This window comes from Bradysia coprophila, unplaced genomic scaffold, assembly GCF_014529535.1.
Source record: "Bradysia coprophila strain Holo2 unplaced genomic scaffold, BU_Bcop_v1 contig_151, whole genome shotgun sequence".
Taxonomy (NCBI): domain Eukaryota; kingdom Metazoa; phylum Arthropoda; class Insecta; order Diptera; family Sciaridae; genus Bradysia; species Bradysia coprophila.
Genome location: NW_023503423.1, coordinates 3764454 through 3792103, shown reverse-complemented (window position 1 = coordinate 3792103; position 27650 = coordinate 3764454). Strand labels below are relative to the sequence as shown.

The 27650-nt window shown below is 36.0% G+C and overlaps 1 protein-coding gene across 1 annotated transcript in view; it reads right to left on the bottom strand.

The window, feature by feature from the left end:
• Positions 1 to 27650, bottom strand: part of LOC119074511 (membralin) — a 102701-nt gene that overhangs the window by 32204 nt on the left and 42847 nt on the right. The window contains exon 11 of the mRNA XM_037180673.1: positions 8360 to 8492. Within this exon, the coding sequence (XP_037036568.1) occupies positions 8360 to 8492 (133 nt within the window). The remainder of the gene's footprint in view (positions 1 to 8359; positions 8493 to 27650) is intronic.

Here is a 27650-nt window from a genome sequence, read left to right as displayed (position 1 = left end):
TCGAAAAAATGAGTCCTAACAAAGGCTCACCAGAAGCCGAGAAACTTGACACCTCACAAGAAAAATATGTCTACCGCTTACAAATTTTCACAAAATATATTATGTAGCATATCGTTGGAAAGGTGAAAGAAAGCAGAATTAAAACATTTAGCTTTTAGATAGGTCCCAATGCCTGGCAGGACAACCAGCACTCTTCAAAGTTCACGGTACCACCTAGTTTTTGTAAGATTTGTACAAAAGTCCCTACCGTCTGGTGCAGTGAGACAATACCAAGGATGTTTTTTCGTGGTATGATAGTACAGAGGCTAGGCTATCTAACCCATATATACATGTCACGAGATCCCGTCACTGCAGACAGGCAGACACTTTGGAAAATGGTCATTTTTTTCACCGAAAATGGGCGATATCTCCGGCAGGTCGAAATGTGCATGATCGTGTGTATACTCGAAATAAGCGTCTTTTCAAGGCCTACAATCGTGCTGAAAAAAGTTTCACGATTATTTTTTATTTACATGAAATATCACACAAAAACGATTTTTGCCACTCTCATCCAGACCATCACTTCGCGCCCTCTAGCGCCAACCACCGAATTTATTTCGCCAAACGTAGTATTACGTTTTACTCGCATCAGTCCCACGAATCGAACGAGCTATAACTCGACCAGAGTCCCGACCCCTTGTCCCAAAATGTCTGATTCTGGTCGACGTTTTCGCGATATCGCTCTTAATTGACTGGGAACTTCAATGAACTTAAGGGCATATTTTTTTGAATTGGAACTTTAGAGCGTCGGCAATTCTCCGCTATCAAATTTTTTTCTCCGCCAATAACGGATTTGTTCCACAGTTTTCCGGCACTTTCCATCCCCGAAAGTTTTGGATGTCCTCCCACATAACTCGGCAGTTCGCTGATGGTAAATTTTCAAAATCTGTAAAATCGTCTATCAGCGGACGCCTGATTTTCTGTGGTGAACGAATAAAACTTGCTGGAGACGAACGATAGAGCGTGAAAAACTATGGAACAAATCCGTTATTGGCAGAGAAAAAATTTTGATAGCGGAGATCGCCGTAGAATATGGGTTTGAAAATGCAGACGTCCGCCAATTGCAATAGTTTTGAATGACCAGTTACCTCAGATCAAATTTTTAAAACTTTCAGGCAATAGAGAAAGGACCAGTCTAATGTCTGAATCTTGGCGGAATCTGCCCTAAATGTTTTACAACCACACACAATCGTGCACACAATATTTCATTACATTTCAACGTTCGCAATATTTTTTTAGCTCTCAAATCGTAGGGCCATTTTAATATGGTGTGTATGTCAAATACCACCCATATTGTGAGCGAGGGACATTAAATCTCTAACAAATACAAATTCGTGTTTTCTAAAGATGAACACACTGTAATTCGACAACTTTCATGAATTACAACCATTTGAATGAATTTCGCAAAACATTCAAGAATCAATTTAACGAATATATGCCACGGGTCTATAGTCTAGGTCTAGGTCTATAATTTTGCATTTGGCCTTGGTCAAAGGAGGATAGAAAAGCAAAAGAAAATGAATAATTTTAGTGGAAAAAGCGATTTTTAATTTTTAAACTATTTTTACTCGGACATTACGACAGCAAAAATTGGGCAATCAGTACCATTCGACAGATTAAATTCAGACTTCAATTATATACTCATTCAGCACAAAATCCTGCTGGTACGGACAACATGAACCTGAAAGAATGACTGTTACTAGCGTATATATAATGTATAGATCTACTCCTACTTTCTTTCATTCTTGTTTTTTCGATTAACACAATTGATATTGTAAAAATCAACTGAAAAATAAATGTTTTATCCATTTGATATCATCATTATACATTCGGATGGAAGCGAAAACATAATTAATGAAGCACTAGAAAACAGCAACACAGCTAGCGACAGAAGGGTGACGACGGTCCTTATTATGCATCAAGGAAAATATTTTTGTCACCAGCGTTTGACGTGGTAAAAAAATTCGATTTTTTTGTCTTTCTTGTTTTTTGAATGTGCCTTTTTCTTTCTGTAAGCTAAGCAGGTCATTGCCTTCGTATTAGCAACTGTAGCGCAAGAAAATATTGAAGGTACATTACTTACAACTATGAGTTAATCCAAATTAATTAAAATTAATAGAAAATGATTTATGGAATTTTGTACTTAAAGAATGGATTGAGGTTGATGTAATGAGTTGTTACATATTTCAAGGTGAAACACATTTTTTCTACAACTTGTTGTTGATCAATTAAAAGAGCCCTAATGAGGTGTAGAATTAGTGGAAATCTCAGCCGTCAAACTTCGCAGAAAATCCATCTTGAAGTCGAAACGACGGTAATATCCAAATGAAAAATATAAGAAGCAAATAAATTTTTTGATGGAAGGTCTACCTTGCACAACAGATTGAAAATGCAAAAGTTTTATTTTTCATTTTTAATTTTTCATTTTTAATTCTTCATTTAGCTTTCCGAAGGATGGAAACGTGTATCCCAAAAATCACCGGACTGACAATTTTGGGGGCAAAATAAACATTTTCTCCACTAAAATGTCAATTCTCAGGGCGAGAGGAATAATGCTATTTACTTAGGGTTCCCATTCGTCCTCTTTTTAGAGGACATGTCCTCTTTTTTCGTCTCGTTCTTCTTTTTTACAAAAATTCTAAGAACATCACTTTTTTTTAAGAAGACGTCCTCTTTGTCCTCTTTTTTTCAGATCTTCTTTTTTAAGTAAATTTGATGCAGCTCATACCTAAATAATAAAAAAATTTCGCTGCGCGGCATTAACTAATAATCTTCTTTGTCAGATAATCTCTGAAAGGTAATACAACGAACTCTCCATCAAAAAAAAAAATTAGCTCGCTCCACTCGCATTCTTTACCACCTCATTCTTTCATACATTAAATTAAAAGTTAGTCATTTTACAAGAACAGTGTAGCATTGTGTGAGATACCAAAGATCACGCAAGGATAAGGTAAAACGAAGTCTGTATTCAGGTAATATGAAGTAAATGCTATCACTGAGAAGAAATTCAAAAGAAGATCAGTGAATGTTGCACAGAGCATTTTTGTTTTTTTTTTGTTTTCAGCATGAACTGTGGTGTAAATTACACAATAGTTGCACAAAGTGCATGTACAGTCGCTGTAATTCCGTGTCAGAAATTCACTTTTCGTCCTCTTTTTTCAATGTGAAGGCGTCCTCTTTTTGTCCTCTTTTTTGATGCCAAAATGTCCTCTTTTTAAAAATTGAAAAATGGGAAATAATTTACTCAACGCAATTGAGAGGACCACCGTGCTGGTGCTAAACACACGATTCGACAGTGCCGGACCAAAGTGATACATTGGATAGACTGAACAGCAAGATCGTCAAAACAGTAATGGATTTTATGGAATCCAATTGCATCAGAAATAAAAAATGGAAAATCTCCCGGTGAAGATGGTTTACCCATTGAAGCCATAAAGTTGGGTGGTGACACGTTGTTAAGTACGATAGCGGCTCTGTTCAATAAGAGCCTAAAATTGGAGAAAATACCAAAGGCATGGGAAAATGCAGTGATAGTATTGCTGCACAAAAAAGGCAATATTACAAAGCCAGAGAACTACCGACCGATCAGTCTCCTATCGATACTCTTTAAGCGGTTCATGGAGATCATCGTAAAGAGGAACACGAAGAAGTTGGAATTCTATCAACCAGTCGAACAAGCTGGATTTCGAGCCGGCTTCAGTACGAACGATCAGTTACAGACGATGAGAATGCTTATTGAGAAATGCAACGAATACAAGATTGGAATAGTCTTGATATCGATAGACTCCGAAAAAGCTTTCGATTCAGTGGAGACATGGTCGATTGGACTCATTGAACGAATGCCGAGTGGACTCGAGGTACTCTAATACAATTCGATATGTGTACGAAAATGCTACGTCGTGTGTAAGACTTGGTGAGAGCACGGATTCAAATTCGGTCGAGGTATAAGACAACGAGACACCATCTCTCCGAAGTTATTCAAATCAGTCCTCGAAAGTGTTTTTAAGAAATTGGATTGAAGTAAGATGGGAATGAATGTGAATGGCAAGTACTTGATTCACCTCCGTTTTGCAGACGACGTTGTCCTTGTAGCAGTCGATCTGGATCAAGCACAAACAATGCTACAGCAGTTGAACGAGGAATCGAGCAAGGGTTTAAAGATGAACCTAACGAAAACGAAGGTCATGACGAACATCGCCGACGACAGAGAAATTAAAATTGATACACAGTGATTGAAATAGTCGATATTTACGTATACCTTGGTCACAAGCTGAAATTGGGATTGGACAATAAAACTGCCGAAGTGAAGCGAAGAATTGGTCTAGGTTGGGCAGCGTTCGGTAAACTCAGTCTTATCTTCAAGAGCAAGATGAATAATAGCTTGAAACAGAAAGTGTTCGACTCGTGTGTCCTCCCAGTCATAAACGTTGACATTAACGAAATCATAAGAAAACAAGCTGAGGGTTGCGCAAAGAGCCATGGAACGAAATATGTTGAGAATTTCGCTCAGAGGCAAAATGGCAAACGAATGGATCCGACAACAGCCAAGAATCGTCGATGTCATGGAAAGGTGGTGGGACATTTCCACACCGTCAATATCGTCAGGAACGATATTATCGTTTTTTTGACGAAGAAGAATGGAGAGGACAAAACTAGAATTTTCGCAACACACACACGAAATAGTTGATTATGCCACCGAGTGATAAACTCTTTTTTAGGCATTAGGTGCGTAGATTGTCAATGCGCCCATTTATCACAGCGCTGTATCGATACGTTTTTGTAAAAAGACAAACGATGGATTCACGTAAAACCGTACTTTTCATGATTCAAGCACTTCTTTCGAAGACCTCAGCATGTAAAATCCATTACATATCTGATAAAAATGGAAATTATCGTTTTCGCGTGAATTTTGTTGATCCGAGGCGTAGCCGACTACGATTTTCGCCGCATGTAAAACTAATTTCTTCTCGCAGTCCAAAAAAAAGGGTTCATCTGTCAGAAAATGCGAATTAAATCTTCGGATTCAGACCAAATGTGTGATGCAGAAGCAGACAATGTTTATCAAATTACAATGTGTGAAGCGGATCGGTAAAAGGATCGCGTGAGAACTCCTTCTCCTAGCACTTGTACGGACATCAACCATTTCAACATTTTAAGTTCATTGAGCCAACAAATTGCATTGCACCCACACAAAAAAAAAAACGACGAATTCACACAACAATTTAAAATTGATTATTTTAATAGAGAGATGCACCTAGACGGCCAACGTAATACGAACAGTCGGCAAGAAATTTAATTATCTAATTAATAGTGAATACATGCCACACCGGAATATACTACCCATAAAATATAATAATTACGTACCGAAAATGCACCATTAAACAGAAAACGGAAAACAAACATTGAAATTATACAATTCCACAATTTTATTTACCAATAAGAATTATCGTAGGACTAATTTAACTTAACCCCATCTCAATTATGTAATAGAACGATTTCTAATTTAGAACGATTTCAATACCAGTTTATCACATTGGGTGTGCCGTATAATATGTTTGCAAAACTTCAAATGGTGGTACACTCGTAGTCTATTTAATTAACCTATTCCATTCTTTGTTTACCTAATTCAGTGGAGGGCGGGCGACGGAAGGATATTAGCTGGAGATGAGAAGTAATAGGAATGACTGTTCATTGTGAAAACTATACGGTTCGTATATATTTGTGTATACCGTGTATTGTACACTATACATACGTATTATATCCAAACCAGTCAGCCGAGGTCTGGGCATTGAATTGAATATGTTATAGTATACATAAGTGGAGAAAATCGAGGTGATGGGTGTATATGTATATATATATGGATGGGTTTACATGACAAATAAAAAATGAAGAAGGATAAGCAAGAAATAAATTTCGTTTTAATATATAGTGAATTAAGAGAGAGGACTTTGGGTATGGTGGGTAATTTATTGGTTGAAACGATTCCATTTAATTGACAATTAAAAAATAATTATTTGACATTATTGGATTCGTTTCGGAAGGCATGTACGTACAATTCCATGTCGTGTCAAAATAGAATCGTGTATTTTAGTAAATAAAATAACATTTAATTTTAATTGGGTCATTTGAATACAGATTTGAGTTGTTTGGAACGAATTCCAGTGTTGTGTTGGGATGATTTTAATGTGGAGCGACGGGAGAGAGGATGCGTCACTATTATCGTTTATTCTATAAGCCACTTTTGATTGGATATTTACGTAATCAATTTTCGGGATTGGTTGTAGTCTAATGGGCTTAGGTTTACTAAATGTTTAATCTCGTTGCAGTCGTCAATATAAGTGGAATTATTTGGTAGATGTTCCATAGTTAATTTGTTTGAACAACAACCTACGTTCTCTCTGTCATCTTCGTAATGTTCTTGAGAATTAAATAACTTGAGACATTTCGTATTTCTAGAGATAACAAGCCCATGTACCATTTTGTTCCATCACTGCTGGAGATGCAATAAATCGTTTTTTTAGAATCACATTTAAGACATGAACATTTGCTGCCCAGAATGAACATTCGTCTCCCAGAATGAACAGAATGATTTTATTAAAAAATCCTTATTTTCCTTATTTTTCGCAAATTTCATCGACGGAAATCAAAATTAAGAACAAAAAAATTCGCTGCACGGCCAAAATTATAATTTTTGTTATTTAACACAAAGAACTCTAATACAAAGGAGGTGTCGTAGCTCATAGTCGTTCTAACATGACTGGTTTAACATATATTTTTGTGGTTCCACGCCGCCTCTCGGCTCGAGAGTCTCGAGTAGAACTATTTGATTTAACATGTAAATCACCCTTAACATTGACTCATACATGCGTCCTTATTACAAACAATTCAAGGTTTTAGCCTTATTTACACTTACTTCTTTCAAATTTACACTTTTATACTTTCACCAATTTATTATTTTTTCGAAATTCGAACGGGATAACAAACAACAGCTTTTGCAGTTAACGAGATCAAAATCTAATCCAGCAAGTTTTTAAACTTGAGGGTTAAGTCAATTAAGAATTCACGGCGTAAGTACGTCTTAAATTTCAAAAATTTTGTCGCATCGAAAACTGATTGAAAACTGCCACCCTACAAAAACGGTAGGTACGTCAAAATAAACAGTGATGCGTTTTATTTTGAATTATTTTGAAGTGCACTTACAGTGATAATTGGTAAAGCTAAGCTTTGCTAAGAATCTATTTCAAGCCTTAAACGCGCCCAAAATATTCAAATTTTCATCGTGATAAAAGTGAGTTTTACGATACAACCAAGGATACAACTTTACAAAAACGATACGTCAAAATAAACAATATTGGTACTCATTCAAGTACCACTTTGGTATTCAACTACCAAATTTTCGAATTATAAATAGGCAAGCGAGCCGCCTTTTTTATCAGTCGGTGTGCAGCATTCAAACAGTAAACATATCTACAACATCCGTATTAGTTTGGTAGTCAACTACCACTTTGGTAGTCAACTTCCACTTTGGTAGTCAACTACCACTTTGGTTTTTGGAATTCGTTTTATTTTAAAGTTGAGGCGGAATTCCGATGTTAATTACTGTATCTTAGAATAATTTTGATTTTTATCGAAAAATTTCCTCTCATTTTTCCTTAATTTCAACTAACTATTTCCTTATTTCTCCTTATTTTTGTGCTAAAACCTCCTTAATTCCTTGATAAAGAGTCCAAATTTTGAGTAAGAGGCTATCGTTTCAGCAAACTCAGTGTCACTACCACAAGCTCTTTTTTAATCTTTAAAAATCCTTTAACCACCCTTTATACCTTTTACGGAATTTGTGGATGTTCCCCAAACTGTTTTCATTGCTTGAAAGCCAAGTTTATCAACTCACACTACTTGTATTGTATATCTATGAACAACGCATCTAATTCTCCTCTAACACTTCGATAATTCAATCCCGGTGCGAATAGCCTCCGCAATATAGTACTCTGCCCTTTTGTTGTTGGTACGAAAATCACCCACTCTGACGTACGAACATCATAACCGTATTGCAGACTCTGAATGTCGCCCAAGTTTTTTTTTCTTATCAACCAATTTAAAAATGGATGGATATGTCTTGTGAAACACCAGAATTGATATGTCCAAGATTTCACTTTATTTCTAGATTGGTAAGATCATAAAGTGAAATCAAATTGTCTTCGCAAGGAAAGCTTAATGGCTATTAAAACGTGTTAACACCATATCGGATCGGTTTCATGCAACTCATGCCCCGGGGCATGAAATTTCTGTAATGGTGATAATAACAATTTTTGTTACTTACCGCAACCAATAGCGTTTCGTAATGGAATTGTGGCAGCATATGGCGTCGTACTGGTCTGCCACCCAAACAGTTAAAATTATATAAAAGGCTGTGCTGGTGTCATTGAAAAATTCTGACATTATGGCTTCCATACCTACAAAAATGCATTGTTTATGTTTAGTGAAAAAGGTAGAAACAAAAGTAACACGAAAATATCAGCAAAAACCGTATAAAATGGCAATAAAACTTTCAGACAATAAGCTGAAAAAAAAATCTAATTAAAAGCTACACCAAGGGAATGTGTAACCAGGTATAACAGTTTTATATCCGAACTGTTGCAATCATTTTGTTGTGTTAGTGTAAATCTGTTGTCTAATTTATTAAATTCAGACGACAATAATTACTACGTATACCGAGAACTGAACAGAACTGAACTGAAACTTTGTTAGACTAGATTTTGGTTCGACAAAACCGTCGAAGTAACATTTTGATCCTTAGCAATTTTTTTCCAACTACAATAAAGTCCTCAACTGAAAATCGAAGAAAAAATTGATAGAACGGCCTCAGTAGAAAAATTTCGGTTAAAAATTAAAGATCTTGCCTATGTTCGCTGAAATGGGCTTCATTTGTTTTAACAAATAATTGTTAAAATTTTAAAAAGCCCTGTCAGGACTTTTGCCTGAGGCAAAAGGCCCTTCGGGAATCGCCCAGTTCGGGCCTGAGTAGAACATATTGTAACGGCACATAGTTAGTAAAGATTCAATAGGCTACATCGCGAGGGAATAAACGCACTCACTTGCTGTGGGGATAAACAAAAAACATAACCTCACATGTCAAAGTTTCAACAAAAATATTCGTTGCTGATTTGTGTTTTTAAATTTTTTTTAAGCTGAAATTTTGCTAAAAAGGTAAATGCACAGTTGAAATCATGTAAAAATATGTCCAGTGTAGTGTTTACTATCATGTAATTTGTGTATTTTGTCGTGTCTTACTGTGTCGTCCAGAAACAAAACAAAAACTTAACTTGAAACATGGATTTAGACGAAATGCCAGGATATTGTGCTGTAAGAATGTGCAGGACGAATCCGGTCAAAGATAAGAAGAAACTGTTTCGTGTTCCAGTGGTGAACAGTCGATTCGAAGAGATTAGTAGAGCTCGTCAAAAAATGTGGCTCGAAGCACTCGGAATCAATGATGCAGACGAAAACCGGATGAAGCATTTGCGAGTCTGCGAAGATCATTTCGTTAGCGGCAAAAGTGCAGATTTATTTAATAGAGATGATCCCGATTGGATTCCGACTGTTAACATGAGTAATTGGAATGAACATAGAACAGTTGCTGAAGATACGAATTCACCATTCCTCTTCGTTTTAGAAAAGACTCCAGATAGTTGCTGTGTGAGGTGGTGCATGACATACCCACCGGAAGACAGAAAGAGTATGTTTCATTTTTGACGAGCTCTACTAATCTCTTCGAATCGACTGTTCACCACTGGAACACGAAACAGTTTCTTCTTATCTTTGACCGGATTCGTCCTGCACATTCTTACAGCACAATATCCTGGCATTTCGTCTAAATCCATGTTTCAAGTTAAGTTTTTGTTTTGTTTCTGGACGACACAGTAAGACACGACAAAATACACAAATTACATGATAGTAAACACTACACTGGACATATTATTACATGATTTCAACTGTGCATTTACCTTTTTAGCAAAATTTCAGCTTAAAAAAAATTTAAAAACACAAATCAGCAACGAATATTTTTGTTGAAACTTTGACATGTGAGGTTATGTTTTTTGTTTATCCCCACAGCAAGTGAGTGCGTTTATTCCCTCGCGATGTAGCCTATTATGATGACAGCACTAAAAAGCGTTACGTAATTCATGAATGATCCCTAACCACACTACGGAGGCAAATGATAAAAACATTGAGGGGGGATAAGTGATCGTTTTCGTATCTGCGTAGAGTTACGTTACTTGAGATAATCTTTATGTTCTACGTACTGCAACTGTATCTTAAAAAAGGTTGTCTTTACTCTTTAGACTGAAATGTCAGTAAATCGAACGAATTCGAATGCAGTGACAGACTAACATTCTAAAACCAGCCAATCTTAGAAATTTTAGTTTTTCGATTTTTTTGACATTTCACAGTGAAAACGTCAAAAAACATTGATCCAATACGGCTGTCCTTGTCACATTCGCTCGCGTATGAATAGGTTTCTTCCATCGTACGGTAAAAACGAATTTTGGCAGGCCGAAAACACCAGACCGTCATCCACAGAAGCAAACATAACCGCAACTTAAACAAATTTGTTCGTTAAAACCTCAAAGTGAGGTTGTGTTGGCTTATCTGTGGATGACGATTGACATTTTGAACGGCCTTGGAAGACACCTATAGAAAAACCAATGAACAAGCCAGGCATGAGCGCCGCCGAAAATAAGCCGCCGCTCAAGCCGCCGCCGCCTTGAAACGCTTGAAACGGCTGGAAAATGAAATAAAGATTTCGAAAGGTGAATGAGTGAAATAATTTTGAAAACCGAGATTCCTGTTGATCCTAAGCAGCTCAAGTACATTTTGATTTTTTTTTTCAAAATTAAGAAAATTTTGAAAATTTTCTTGAATTTTCATGAATTTTCCAGAATGGTATATTACGTCCTCGCTTCTAAGTTTGTTGTTTTGGCAAGTATGACCTTTGCGGAACGAGCCGAAGGCGCACAATCAGTTAATTCACAAATTTGAGAAAACTTTATCGATCTTTGCGAATTTTCTCGATTTTTTTTCTTTTCAATTTTTACTTGATTTTCGTGAACTTTCGATTTCTTCTCGAAAACCATTTTCTTAATGAGTTAAATGAGTGTACCGGAGCATGATTTTCCATTTAGTTCAAGTTTTGAGGCAATAAAACTTGACGTGTTAGTGAACCTTAGACTTAGAGACTTGCTTGTAACAAGACCAGTTCCACTTGCACTTTGAACAACCTAATCTACCTACATTTTCGCTTTCCGTACAATTTCATTTTCATGCTTACTAGTTCATTTTCCATGAATTTATCTAAACGTTTTTATTTAAAAAAAAAGTTAAAAGGAACCTCCAGCCGAGCCGTTTTAAGCCGGCTCAAGCCGATTTTTTCGCCGCCGCCGAGAAATTTTCGGTTCCGTCGGCGCTCATGCCTGGAACAAGCCTTTGACATTTGACATTTTAAACATTGTGAGCTACATAACTACAGAACTGCTTTAAAAAATAATCAGCCGCCGTAGCAGCACAGTTTTTCTACCTGGAAGATCATTATTTTGTATATTGTAAGCATGTAATGTGAGTTGAAAACCATATTTTCAACAAATTCATTTAAAGGCAACTCACCTAACTCACCTAATTAAAACATTTTGGCGGAAATGAATTGATTGAATGGAATTGAAATTCTATTTTTTTTTAAATAATAACTGCCCGTCCAATCTAGTCATTCAAATTATCCAAAAAGCTCATTCTCATTATTTTACTCAGGAAATAATCCGTTTCTCAATCGGTCAATCGGACTATGAACGTATGTATATAATATCATCTGCATGGTACTTCTTATCAGTCATGAGAGCCGCCAACTTTCAGCCGCCAAAAAACGGCGGCTAAGGGCTAAAACTGCCGCCGCCGCCGCCGAGGTTTTAAGAAGGCTAGACACGGCTAGCCGCCGTCGGCCGCCGCCAGATGGTTAGGTCGGCTGACTCGGCGGCTAAAGGAAATTATAAGTAATAAGAATGGTATTTTTTCTTCATAAATATTAAACACCAAATATCAACTACCATACCAAATAAGTAGTTGATTTAAAAAAGATAATCTTTTTTATTTACCTGTTGTTGATTATGATCATAATAATATTGCATCATAAACTTTTGAAAAAAGCGCTAAAATTTGTGTGTGAGAAAACGGAAAGCAAAAATGCAAATTGCGATGCCGTCACTTAAAACCTTACCCGTACGCTGCAATCTTCTGCCTATTGTATTGTAACAGTATAATTTTTTAATTGTTAAAATCAATCGGTATCGGTATCTAATTGTATGTGTGTCATATGTGTTTCATCTTTGATTTGGTTGTTAATAAAAAATGAGTTTCGCTCTTCAGTTTGGTGTCGTTAAAAGTGTTTAAATTTAAACAAATTGAATCGAATTTAAAAAAAAAGGATTTTCGATGATTTAGTGCCCTGTAGTGCCCTAAAAACATTTACGAATTGGAGTCAGACATTCGAAAAATTGAAACGATAATTTTAAAAAGTGAAGACAAAGACTTAGTTCGGTTGTGTAATCAATTGAAAATCAAACTTTGTGGTAGAAGAGATTTTTTCCAAATTCAATACGCAAATATTCAGTACAATATCCGAAATCATAGAAAGGATAAATTTGAAGAGTATAACATCGAAAAATTTTGAATTCCTCGAAGTCCTTTGTCGTGCTTATTATTTCAAGGTCAGTGAATAATTGTTTGAAACAAAAAATTGCTTTTTCAGTGGTCAGTGTATAAAAAATAATTTTCACTTTGACATTTAAAGGAAAGTTTGAAGCATTCACTATGGCTACTTCGGATGAACCTGAGAATTTTGTTTACGACGAAAAACTGTCCGTAACAGTGTGCAATGTTAAAGAAGGTGAAAATGCGTCGATTAAGAATTACTTTGGGTTCCTGATCCGATCAGAGCGAGTCATTGACACGAAACATAAATATTGCAGCGAATGTCTGAAACAACAAAAAGTAGTTCGGTGAGATATACGACCTGACTTAATTACGACGCCCGTGAATCAGTAAATTCACAACAGATCTTATTTTATTTGCAGCTATTCATTAAGAACATCGTCTGGAAATCTCATTTCTCATCTGCTCGTGCGTCACAACATAACAATCCATTCACAAAAAGTAGAGTTAAATCAGCGAAAAATTTCGGATATGTTGTGCTCTAAAGATTCTACGATAGCGAGCATTCCGCACCACGATAAGCGATACTTGCTAGCTCGACAATTATGTCTGTGGTTCTGTAGAGATTTGGTGTCATTCAGCAACGCGAACAAAGATGGGATGAACGATTTTTTCCGGTGGTCCAAAGTAATTGGATTTGAAGAAAGTTTACCAGATCAGTCAACTTTGGCAGGAACAGCCTTGAATGATATTTACTGTGTCGTTTACGAAAAGGCAAAAACGATTATCCAATCGTCACTTCCGAATGTATTGGGCACATCGTTTGACTTTTGGAGTGACAATGTAAGACGGTTGTCATATATCAGCTATTGGATCAATTGGATAGATACAGAATTCCAAATGCAAAAATTTTGTTTGAAAACAGCGTATTTCGCTCATCCCCACACTGGCGATGAGATTGCAAAAGCATTTCAGAAAGTAAAAGAAGAATTTAGTCTTACCGACAAGATATTTCGTGCATGCACCGACAATGGGTCTAATGTAAAGAGCGCCTGCAATATTCTTGGTATAGATTGGGCTTCATGTCTGGGACATGACATTTGTTTGCTCATATCCACCGATCTTCTAAAGCACAAAGACATGGAACCCATTCGCACATTGAAGAAAAAAATGAAGAAAATCAACAAGGCACTGATGTTTCGGTATGATGAGTTGCGTCAAATTCATGATGAGGAGTACAATAAGACATTGTACCGCGTACTGTCTGAGTTAGAAAATATTTGTAAGTATCGTTGACCGTTATCGGTTTTTGTTGATGTTTCATTTTGGACCCGAGATTAATTTTTAATTAATTCATGATTTAGCCGATCTTTTGGACACAAGCGAGTTTTTGATTTCTGAATTTGACATTGAGGAGGAAGATGTCGAAATGATTACACGATTTTGTACGGATCAGGTGCGTAGTACCACACAATTTACTGCGATCAAGAATTCGAACGCAACTCGTTGGAATAGTGACCTCACAATGTTCCACAGCTTTGCTAAAAATATAGGTAATTCTCTGTTCTAATTTCTAATTGAATTTCACCATTCATTTCTATCAATACATTTCTCGATTAGACGTTATAAACAACTGTCTGGAGCGCTCAAAACAATATGATCTCATCCTATCCGATGAAGAACTAAAGACTACGAAAGAGATGATCAAGATTCTAGAAGCATTTGAAAAGGCAACCGATGTGTTCCAAGGTTCTGAATATCCGACCCTTAATATGACCATGATTTTTTACATCGAAATTGGAGACAGGTTATTGTTCAGAACTATATTAGCAAACAGCTTCGTGATTCTAATTTAATTAACTTTCAGTTTGACACAAGTATCGAAAGACAAATCTCTTTCGAGCCTAGCAAAACGAGCAGTTAAAATACTTCTGGAATGTTTGGATAGTCGATTTAAAGTAAATGACGACATGATTTTGACAGCGTTCCTGGATCCATCCATGCAAGATTTGCAAGTAATCAAGGATTACTTGAACAAGTACGAGCTGGACATGCCAGTACTACTTCACGAGAAGTGGATCAAATATGAACTGTCGGTAGACGAAGTTGTACTCAAGAATGTTAATAAGCGAGAAGCGTTACAGCAAGCTGGTAGTGAGGCAAAACGTATACGGCTAGAGCTTATTCAAAAGCATTGTTCAGTGAATTCTTCTGAATCAAGGTCCCCATTAGAAAGCATTCGAAAAGAATATAGTAAATATACATCGATAACAGATGTTGTAGAAGATCCACTTATATGGTGGCGAAATAATCAAATTCAATTTCCATTTTTGTCCAGAATTAGCAAAGTAATGTTGTCGTTCACGGCAACTTCTGCCCTCGTTGAACGATTGTTTTCTAAAGCTGGAATTATTTTAACAAAACGTAAAGCAAATTTGAATCCTACTACCATGCAAAAGATACTTTTCATTCACGAAAATTTTCATTTAATTAGGGAACATTATAACGTTTAGTTTTTAAGCTTTTGTATCGCATACATATGCATTCATATAAAATATATTTGATTTAATGTGAAAAAACACAAAAAATAATAAAATTGATTTCGCTTTAAATTTTTCTTTCTCGTTTAGCAAGAAAGAATTACTCTAGTTACCTTACCGCTTAATAGCTTATAAATATATGAAGAAAAAAAAAATTTGTAATTCAGCCGCCGCCAGCCGACTTTTTCACCGGCGGCTACTCCTGGACGCCGCCAGACTTTTACTAACGGCTTAGCCTGTATAGCCGCCAGCCGCCAGTCTTTTTTAGTTCGGCGGACGCCGCCGACGATTTTTTGTCGGCTCTCATGACTGCTTCTTATTCACAATTTCAACAAATCAAATATTTCGTTCGATCATCACTTCCTTCGTATATATTATATGGCAACCAACACCATGTCCACTGAATAGTCAGTGCGAATTTTCATCAACAATAATCCGTAATATCAATTGTGCTAAAAGTTTCTCTGGTCACACTCTTAAACAATATATGGTTATGCTTACACATATGTTCATAAGTTCATGAAGTGTAGATTGCATTAAGTGTATTACTTTTTATTGGGTTTTACGGCGAACAATCAAACAGGATGTTCGAAACGAGTTTTCTATTATTTTCTTTTTCTTCTGCTTTCCTCCTCTCGAACAGACGACTATAGTTCGGACACATAACAGTATATTAAGTTACAATCGATGGTATGTACAAAAAAAAATCCCCTTACATTTCTGCCAATGTAATAATGGTAAAAGAATTCAGGTTGTATACGTCGATGACAGTCATCTATCGGTCTGCTTGGTGTGCAAATACAATGACATTATTAGACGAGCAAGGATGTAAATTGTTGTGTTATAGCTGCTGCGAAAGTGGTAAAAATTGAATCAGCATGTGGATGATGGTGGCATGTTGAAAATTACATTTTACGGCATTTCGTTGAGATATTGGGGGTAACCCATTAGCGATTCTTTCGAAAAACGACCCACTGAAATCGCACTCTCTAAAAAAAAACAAATTCTTGCGCCTAGATCCTAGATAGATGTTCACTAGAAGCAAAAACCAATTTCCAAAAAAAAAATCGATTGTTGTGTGGCCGGTAAGAGGTGATCGAAAATCAAAAACATGAACTTTTCTCATATAAATTTCTCCGGATACACGAAACGTACAAAGTCGTATGAAGTGTCATTAGAAAGGTATGTACTTTCGGGAAAAATAGTCAAAGGAACCGACAGAAGTTCGCGGAAATTTTTACACATGACTTCAACTACTCGTAACTCGCCGTGGGTGCACTTTTCCCCCCATATAGGACTGTTCGCTCCGAAATTACATGCAATTACCTTTCTAACGACACCTAACACGACCTTGTACGTTTCGTGTAGCCGAAGAAATGTTTTATGAGAAAAGTGTATGGTTTCGGTTTTCGATCACCTCGTGATTCGCTGGTTCGTAAAGTACGTAAGTATGTTGATTTCGAAGACTTTTGACATAAACTATATGCGAGAAATGTCCACAAAATCAAGGCTGTATACTTTGGGGAGGTCACGCAGATACAGAAACGCGGGCTACACACCACAGTTGATGATAAAATGGCCGATTTCATACAAAAATTGACATACTCTGATGATTCTCGTCGTCTTGACGATGTGGTGAATTTTTTTGCATGTAAAATCATCAGAAGTGGTGTGTTCCCGCGTATCTAATAAAATGGCGGTCTGCGTGACCTCCTCAAAGTATACAGCTTTGCACAAAATTGCCTTACTTACGAACTATACGAACCATAATGGTTTACCCCTATTAATAGGAAACCTCCAATAATTTCGTGCCAACAAATTGACTGCGTTTTATCATTTGTTATTGTCAATATGTTAGTATAATGACCAAAATTAGAATTTAGAAAATTTCGAAATTCGGCTTAATTAGCCTGCATTCATTTGTAGTCGAAATAATTACAAATCATTGCAAAGAATGTTGCATAGTAAATGCAGTAAAATTCCACTGTTGGAATTTTCAGTTATTATAGGGTAACACTACCAAATACGACCCACTGCTCTGATTGCGATCACTCTATTGTCTTTTGTTTCGTTCGAACAAACAAAGGAAAATACTGTCGATGGCTTGTATCCGAGCATGGGCTCGTATATGGTAGTTTTACCCTATATGCTATTATAGTGACTAGACCACATAAATTTGTACAACGTTTGTCAAACAGGACGAATAGCATGTAAATTTGGAATGTTTTACCATCGAAATACAAACACAAATTAATTTTGCTATTACAATTGACACAATTTTGTAAAAAAATAAATTGAATTGAAAGGGATTTTTTCCCGAACGAAATTCGGTAACTTTGTACAGTTTCACATACCGGAAGCCGGAAGCATGCCTAAAGGAAAATACCACCGATACGGAATGATGTGAAACTTTAGGGTAACAAATATGCGCAATTAGCATAGATACGGTATCGTTTGTTGAGCTTTTTTTTACTGAAAATTGAAATACAATTCCACATTTTGGATGGGTTTCAATGTCGTTTCTATGGAGAGTAAAATGAAAATCATTTCAGACCTGTATGGTTATACTAGGACTAATTACACAAACATTTGGGAATTATTGTGGTAGTTTCAAGTCTCAAGTTTCAATTACTGTGATTGGGTAGACTCCGGAAAATTTACGACAATAGACATATTCCAAGATAGTAAGCACCGTAAGCACTAAGATTAACTGGACTAAAATCACGAAAGTTGATTTCATTTTTTTTTTCGAAACTACACGCAAAGTCGGTTAGCATGTATACTCTTCAGCGTGGTGGCGCCAAATTGTTTCCTAATACTTCACTTTCTGACTCTTTATTTCTATGTGAAACCAAGGTTCTGAAAAAACAGGTTAAGACACCCAAGAAGGCGGGTGACACCCATTTTGACAAATAGACAGATTTTGTTGAACACACTCATTACAGACTGTTTGAAATGGCAACTTGGAGAATCAAAAATAGTTCCTTTAGAACCTTGTGTGAAACAACTTCAAGTTTTGTTATTTACAGTGTAAATGTCATGAAGTGAAGTTGTTTCACATGAAACTATAAGCGTTGTGACGTTATAGAAATTTTATGACAGAATGTAGACACATTGGAGAGAACTCGATTACATTTTCGCTAAGTTGCCGAAACTTATTTTCAAACATGTGAAAAGTAAAAGCGAATGATGTGCAAATTGTACATGTACACTGATAAAAAAAAATCGTCAACATACATCCAGTATGTATGAAATGGCTGGCAGACAGCTTCATTTCTGCCTTACTTCGAATATGTATATTCCAACGTCTGGCAAGTATATCGTACATGTTCGATGTACAAACATACGAGTGACACGGATAGTCACGAGCAGTACGTATGACTATACGTCGGACATGTACGATATACATGTCAGACGTTGGATATACATGTCAGACGTTGGATATACATGTCAGACGTTGGATATACATGTCAGACGTTGAAATATACATATCCGAAGTAAGGCAGAAATGAAGCTGTCTGCCATCCATTTCATACATACTGGATGTAAATTTTTTTATCAGTGTACAAGCGGTTCATCAATCGAAGTTAGAAATAAGACATGTATCGTAGAGTTGTGACTTGAAAACATTGAAAAAGTGATTTCACATGCGAAGTCACACCCGTTTGCATTGTTGAATATCATCGGTCGATATACGAATGGGTACTCAGTAGTTCTCTGTGCCGTACTGCGAGTAAATTAAACTTGTTTAAAATGAAAAGCGAATAAATTTCTGGTAACAAAAGTATTATTTCAAACTATATAGGCAAGTAAAGCTCAGAACAGATAAGGTCAATCAGGTTGACTCAACCTGAAATTACCTGGCTTGCCTTCAATTTACCTAACATCCGATTCGACCTGACATAGATTAACTTGACACTGTCAGGCTACCAGACCTTACTGTCACGTTACCTCACGTTCAGATCCTGCCCTCACTGTTAAGTGCCCATTCCACTTAAAAAAAGTACTCCGTGAGAGAGCCGTTAGAGCGCCGTGAGAGAGCAAGCTGTGGCCCAATAAGTGCTTTACGGTTTTTCGAAGATATCTCCGGACATTTAAACGTTAAACTTGTAAGTGATACGTCAAATAAAAGGTATTTACAATACCGATCGACAAAAAAAAAGTTTATGGAAATCGGATGACCGACTCGTGAGTTAGACCCCTTGGTGTGAAACAGGCACAGGGCGGCAAGCAGTTTTTGCTTGTAGGTCGGCCACATTTGAACATATTTCGTCTGTTTTAGCTTTATTAGATAGGTATTGACCGTACCAATGAGAGAAATTTTTTTTTATGAAATTATGTTCTCCGGAGCGTGAGCTAGGTCTCTTGGAGTGAGCTCTTATCTGGCTACTCGGAAGTACAGTGAACGTGGTGTATTTTGACAATATCTCGAGTAAATTTTCACCGAATTTCATGAATTTTTTTTTGTTTGAAAGGTATTAACGAATGTAAAGCGTCGGTACTATTTCCGGTCTCCTAACAAAATGGCTGCCGGCGGCCATATTGGATTTTAGTAAAATAGAAATATCTTGGGAAAAATGATACTTAGAGAGTTTCTGTTAACATGGAAATAATTTGTTATGTGTGTGGGGTTTCAGGGATTCCATATGCGGACATCTATATATCCCTATATACAGCTATATTGAGCTATATACAGGCATATAGAGCTATATAATAGCATATATTTATCTGTGAAATGTTTATTTATAGTGAAATATAGTTAAATATAGCGGTATATAGCTGTTTAAATAGGAATTTATGAAATTTGTCTTCGTACGGGGCTGTCTATATTGCCTCCGGCAATTTAGTTGTATATGATAACAAGGCAAAGAGTGGATAATGTAAGTGATTTTAAAGGGAGAATAGTTTTTCAGCAGAGAAGAAAATGAAGTAAGAGAAATGAAGAGTTTCACATTAAAGGCTTTTGATACGAATAGGTGTTTCGTACGGGTCGGCGTTAGCTATGTTTTGTTTTACAATAGCAAAAAATTAAATTTAACTCGGCTTGCGTCAAATGAAATTTTTCCCATGTCAGTTCAGGCTTAGAAGAAGCTGTGTGATCTTAACTTACGACTCTTAAGATTTTTTAATGGACAACTAACTATTGCGCTAACACTTCGTATACGAGCTCGTTTTTATGCTTTCGGTAAATTATTACTCTCATAGACTGCACATTTCACCGATGATTGTGATTGATACTCTGACCTATTGTTCTTTAGTCTCAAAAACTTTTTATCACATAGAACCACGATTTTGTCAACGATTCGACAACGTGTTTATCCAAAGCTGACTTAAAAACCGTATACGTTCGGCATATTGAAGCTTTTTGCACATGGATTTGGATATAAATATTGTATGTATACCACCACGTAATGTTAATATCTTTGTGAGGTAGAAATGTATACAAATAGCTGGAGGCAAGGTTTTTGAAACCATAGCGAGTGTTTATTTCCCAACAAAATAAACAAAATGAAAAAAGAAAATCACACAAACAGAATTCTTTACTCAATTTAACAGTCGGAACGGTTATATGATGCAGATGTATTATGATAAAATATGGGAAAAAGCAAAACGCCACATTATATATTAAAAACATTAAATTTTATAAACTGTTAAAGGATTTGCAGGTTGCGCCTGTGAAAAAACATTATTTTTCTATTCATTCAACAAAGGTCTACTTTACACTCATCTTCTACGAATTTATTTTGTGTGTAAAAGAAAAAAAATATTTTTATTTTTTTGAAGTTCAGATTATCTCTCATTTTATCCTTTCACGAAATGGATTAGTAATGTATGAACAACACGTTGAGTCTGACACAATTTCATTTTAATTGCGACAGTGTTTAGCGTTGCGAGCATGTAAAACCACTTTTTTTTAGATGATATAATGAATTAGCAAAACCATGAACACCAAAGCATCTATCAACGATTTATAACGACGGTACACCAATCTTCACTGTTTCGTTTCCGACTACTCTGGGCTACACGCTCTTTTCTTGAGCTCCTCAATAAAACGGCCTACATCACTGTGAATCTGACTCGAAAGAGCCAGTGTAGGGAAAACATCTAATTCAAGAAGATACGAACGTTGCATTGATAATAGTCGACAGATTGTATTTGTTGAAGTTTTAGTTTGTCACAAACGACCGGTTCTATCAATTAAGCCTTGATTGTTTCCGTAAACGGGATTTTTCGAGTATAGATGTGGTGTCTCGCCTCTAAAAGTATACACCTATAAAAAAAAATTTGGGTATGGTAACTGTGCAGTTCTTTTTACAACACAGCTGAACATTACTTTTCAGCATATCTGTACATTGTACGTAATTGCTGAATGTTGAACGTAATGACAGTACTATGCACAGCTAAGCTGTACTACTGTTCTGTTACGTTAACAAATACACTGCTACGTTAACAAATGTACTTGTCCCGAATTTGTACAGCAGAGCAGTACATGATTTGTGACAGATTCAAAGTACCATTCAGATGTGCAATGTACAATATAGCTGAATGAATGCCAGTTTGAATGTAGCGGTCGTGAAAACTTCCATAATGTTAAGTGAGACTAAACACCGCACGAACTTTCGAGACATTTCAGGAACTATTCGTAATTCAGAAATTCAAGTTTTGAATAATAACTTAGTTGAATAACGAAGGCTCAGGAAATGTTTTTAGTAAATGATTTTGGTACGTTAGAAAACTATTTGTTGACATTTGTGTATATCAATCTTTCTCTTTTGTTCGAAAGTTAGCACTTGAGGAGTACACATTATTCCACGAATTTTGTCTTAAATGTAGACGGCGAAAGAACTCAGCTTCGATTCTTGTTGGTCTTATTAGTACAGTAGCCATGGAAGTGCCCGTGTCCATGAAAGGTGAACGGGATGTCTTGGGTGATTTGGATAGCTCTTGGTATCCTGAGAAAGAAAAGTTCGGGTGCCAAGCTGAAATCCTGTCAGTTTGCGGGAAAAGGAAGGGGGAAGTCTGGAGTGCACTATTTCAGTTTTCGACCATTTTCGAAACACTCTGAACAAAATATTTCGTTTTTTTATGGATGATATCGATAGAGAATTAAATTTCCTAAACCATAGAAGTTTTTTCAATTTTTTTGGACAGCATAGGGTCCAAAAATGTGGTCAAAGTGAAGAAATATTTTGAAACATCTACTTTTTCACTGATTTAACATATTTCACATGGAAACAATGATTTTTTGCTTAGATAATGTTCTACAATATTGTTGCCCGGAAAATTCTGTACACATTCTTCACGGGCACGGGCACTTCAATGGGTACCGGACTATATGTACAACATGCTTTGATAAAAAAGACTCTGATTAAATTAGCGCTACACGTTTGTATGTCAAATCGAGCATTGTTTTCCTTTGTTTGTAAACGTTTTTCATGATTTTGAATAGGAATGAAAACTAAAATTGAGATATTTTTGCTAGGAAAGACGTTGTATTCAATTTTGTTGGACCAAAATTTTTGAAATGTCGTTAGAATCGATTGATATTAACAGAATAATAAAATAAAATAATGTACACAATCTGTTGCTGCCAATCGATTCTAAACACATTTTCAAACAGTTTGCTCAAAAAATGAAGAAAAAACCTTTCCTAAGAAAAATGCCTCACTTTTAGTTTTCATTCGCATACAAAATCATGAAATTAAAAAACTGACGTTTGCAAACAAAGCTTGATTCGACGTACAAATGTGTAGTACTAATTTGCGTTAAAATCGGTTAATTTGAGCAAGACAACAAAGAAGTTTGCATTGGTTAAATAAAAGTAAAATTCAATAAACTTCTCTCAGACTGTTGGTTGTCAGAATAATCTGTGACAAAAGCCCATTTGCCGTAATAGGAAACTTAATTTTTTTTTTTCAAAATATTTATTCTAAGAATTAATGAATTGAAGACGAAACTTTAAGTTGTACAATTTCCTAACAAATAGTTTGCAGAAAAAAACTTTCTTCTTGAACCAATAACATTTGGAAATTACACTACCACACAACATTAATGTTCAACTAGACAGTAGAGCGGAGACGTATGGTATTATAAGATAGCTCTCACATAATGTCTTCCAAAAATAAGTACTGAGTTGGGACATGGGTAAGGTGGTGGATTGGAGTGTCGGAGGTCCCGAGTTCGAATCGCATGTACCGCGATTTTTTTTTTTCAAATTAAGTTGACGTAAATAAACGTACTAAGTAGTTTAAAAATGAAAATTTATGAATTCTGAATAATATTTTCTGTACAACTTTCATTTTTCGATCAGACAACCAATGTTCGCCCAACTGTACATTGATACAGCTGTACTGTAAATATTACTGCTACGTTAACATAATGTACTTGTCCCGAATTTGTACAGTACATTCGTACAACGACTACAGCTGAGCTGGACAAAATTTTTATAGGTGTACAATTTCATTGTCATGCATGGGGTATCATTGGAAATGAGAAGGAAATGACAGATATAATAGGTTTAAGTGGTGGTCTACTCAAAAGTGTTCGAAAACGAAAAACTAATGATGCCGCAAGTTTAGTTTCTTCAAGCTACACATGCCACTGGGTGTGGATTTCAAAGTTGATAAAATCGGCCCACCCTAATTACTATTATATGATTTTGAGTTCCTTTACCATGACGATGGATCAATTTCGTGTGAACTTTGTTGATCCGAAGCAAAACCGAGTTTTGTAATCGATTTTACATGCTACGCTACATGCGCCGAAAACCGTATTTTTCATGTTTTAAGCACTACTTTCGACGCCCTCAGCATGTTAAAACTCGGGTTCAAAATGAAAAGTCTCATTTTAGTGTGTTTATTGACCTCGGCTACGCCTCGGATCAACGAAATTCACACGAAAACTCTACTTTTCATCTTTTTATCTCTAGTCATGTAATATATATTATGCATCTGTTGCCAAGATTGGTATTTTGACGTGTAGGACATTATTGCCCTAGCCGAAGGCGTGGGCCATAATGCCTACACGTCAAAATAACAGTCTGGCAATAGGTGCATATCATATTTTATCTGTCGAGAACAGATATGTCGAGATAAACAAAAACTCCCTAGAGGGATAAGCTCGAGATTATCGTTCTAGACAGATAAAATACTATTATATGCGAAGATTTCCCAAAACAATTCTCTTGTTTTCCCTAGTAATGTAATATGCCATTTTCGACCCTAGGGAAATTAAGAGCATGTTACAGTTCTATGTGCAACGAGGGAAGAAGAATTGGAAATTACATTTTGAAGGTGTTGTTTTCGGTTGAGTCACCCAGAAAATGCAATTTCCAACTTTTCTTCCCAAAGTAAACACAACGTTTTTTACAACAGAGGGATTCTTTTGAAAATACACCTGTCAAAATCGGACCCATTTCGTCTGGGATGGATATATACATGGTTTGATAGGTCATTGCCAGTAGACCTCAAAACAGGCCTCACACAGTCTCGAGCCACACCTGGTTGCTGGTGGAAGATCTCCGAAGTTGGAAAAATAGTGATTTTTATCCGAATTTTTTGGCCGTTATAAATGATCGTTTCGGTTGAGAGTGAGCTCGTTGGAAAGCTGAGCTTAAGTACTTTCGGGTCATGCCTAGTTTGATTAGATTCATTGATATATGTTTCCAAAAATTTGCAATAAAAATTTTCAAAATCTGTGTGAACTTTAGACAGGTCTGGGCTGGTACTGATGACGCTTAATGTGAACCTAAGATGCTAGTCGTAACATACATTGTCTAAGCTTTTCATTGATACCTCATTTGCAGTGCTGGTGAGAGACTTGCGAAGGTTAAGAGGAGGGTATGAATTGACTACTTTCTCGTCTGCGTTGTGATAAATTCATTACAGAACTCGGGATAAAAATGAAAAGTCACGTTTTCGTAAGATTATTGATCCGAGGCGATGCTGGAAAGCTGGACTCTTCAATTTTTTATCACTCGTCCTGTTTTATTAACTACATCGTTTTGGCGTGAGTTCTGAAAACCTAAAAAAATGCAATCTAAGAACATAATAGGATATCATGGCTCAGACATTCAGTTCAGTTAAGCAAATCTCCTAAGGCAAACATCTGCCAATTAAATTTCTTTAATATTTATGACCTCTTGTGTTCATAAATAAACTACGTAATGACTTCGGCTCTGTTTATTATTGTGACTGTGACTACTGATTTATCTGAATAAAATCGCAACAAAAAGTTTCAACAAAAGCGGATGGGACTTTCAAAACAATATTGCACATAAAGGCAACTATAAAATTGCAATCCAGATTCGAGCCGTGTACTTTAATTGTCCGGATCAATTAAAATTAACTGTACATACATAATTGACATAACACTAAATTCGATAAGAAAATAAATATTGTACAAAGAGCTCATTAAAACCAATTATCTAGAAAAATAAAAGGCACAACAAGAATATTTTATATTTATTTCCTCCTTAATTCATTTTGATCCATAAATTACGTTACACACAAAAGAAGCAATTTCCTACCTACATACCTTCATCCCATTCCGCCGAAACAAGCAAGCATACAACAACCTCCCCCTTCTCCCTGTATATACATATATCCATACACACAACAACGCATTTTTACACAGTGATCCATGAGAGGATAATTTACTCTTGAGTGATTACAGATTTTTTTCTGTTTTGATACCATAGACTTTTCCGGGGAAAATAACACGTTATATTAAAACAAATCCATAATTGGAGGCATGATTTTATGATTAAATGTGGCATTGGTCCGAAATGATGGAATATGTTTGTGTGAGAGAGTGGGTGTGTGTGTGTGTGTGTGTGTGTTGCTAATATTATAGGAAAAACATAAAAACAAATAGAGATGTTATACGGAGATTATTGAGTTTTAATGTGGGCAAATTTTACTGAATTGACGAAGAAAAAAAAAAGCAGTAAAAAGGAATGCGTTGCAGATATATAGGATGTTGTTTACCCATATTCAACATTATACTGTTCCCCTGGTGTTGTTTCAACATGTATATATAGGCGTGAGTGATACGTATGTATCAAAATCGTTTGACCCGATCTTAATTATGTCAATCAGATTATCAAATGAACGAGATAATAAAATTGGTTTGATTGGCCTGAATTAATTAGTTAACTGTATTTGGCAATTACCTTAAAAGTAAATTTATTATCCTTGGAATTAAATAAATACGTTTCCCAGAACGCCGACAAAAAAAATGAAGTTTTTGGGATTTTTCGATAAAACCAATTGGGAAATGTTGATTGATTTTTCGGATCATTATGGAAGGAAAGATCGGTCCTGAACCTGAACAGAAAATACTGAACTGGCTTTGATACCAGCTCGAGCAGGAGGCGAATTCGCTAAAAAAGCTTTTTAGCATAAAATTTATTTATTTAAACAAGCGAAAAAAAAGACTGCTCACAAAGGCGCAGTCAGTAAAAAAACGATCTTTTCATCAACAAATAAATATTACAATAAATAAAAATCATCTACTCTACTTCTCCCTAATGTTCCTAGAATGCATGCCGCATTTCCTCTTTGAATAGCGATTGAAATTTTCTGTAATAAGTAATCGGTGGAGCGCGGTTCTCCTGAAGCTGCTTTCATTAATGACCCCAATTTGTAGACAAATTTTTTCGTTTCTGGGCCCATGCAACAGAGCGATTCGAAAGCAATAGGAGTGAATAAATAATTTTCTTTTAGATCTATATAATGGTTATGCTTCAATCTTTCTGCCTTTTCTGCGATTGACCCTGATTTCTTAGAAGATTCATTTATGTATGAAGGAGCCAACGTATCACGTATTGTCACATCCCATAAAAGAGACTTTCCATGACTCCATGGAATTATGGTCATACCGTCAACTCTTTTACCGTCACTTCTAGAAATACCTGGTGGTTGCAATATAGTTGGTACTCCTGCAGAAGAAAATGCATGAGAAAATATTCCATTAACATCGTCATGTCTAGGTGTTATTGCTCCAGTCATATTACAAGACAAACCGTGCAAACCGTCCTTTTTTACCATTTTACCACAGATACATTTATACTCTTCGCATAATTGGGAACCTATACGAAGACCAACAGCAATTCTCGCGGCGTTGTTATCTAATAGCAAACCTAATTTACTCGATGGGACCACCTGCAGCCACTTTGAAGATTCTTTAGTAGATGATAGTAATCTGGCACGTGTAATAGGTTCACTAGATTCAAACATCTCGCAAAACTTACTCCTAATCATCGGGGTATCCCAATTTTTTTGCACCTTTTTATTTTCATCATTCTCTGGAATAAAATCTCTAGGAACCTGTTCAATTAATCCTAAAATGTTATCGTTAATTATATGAATA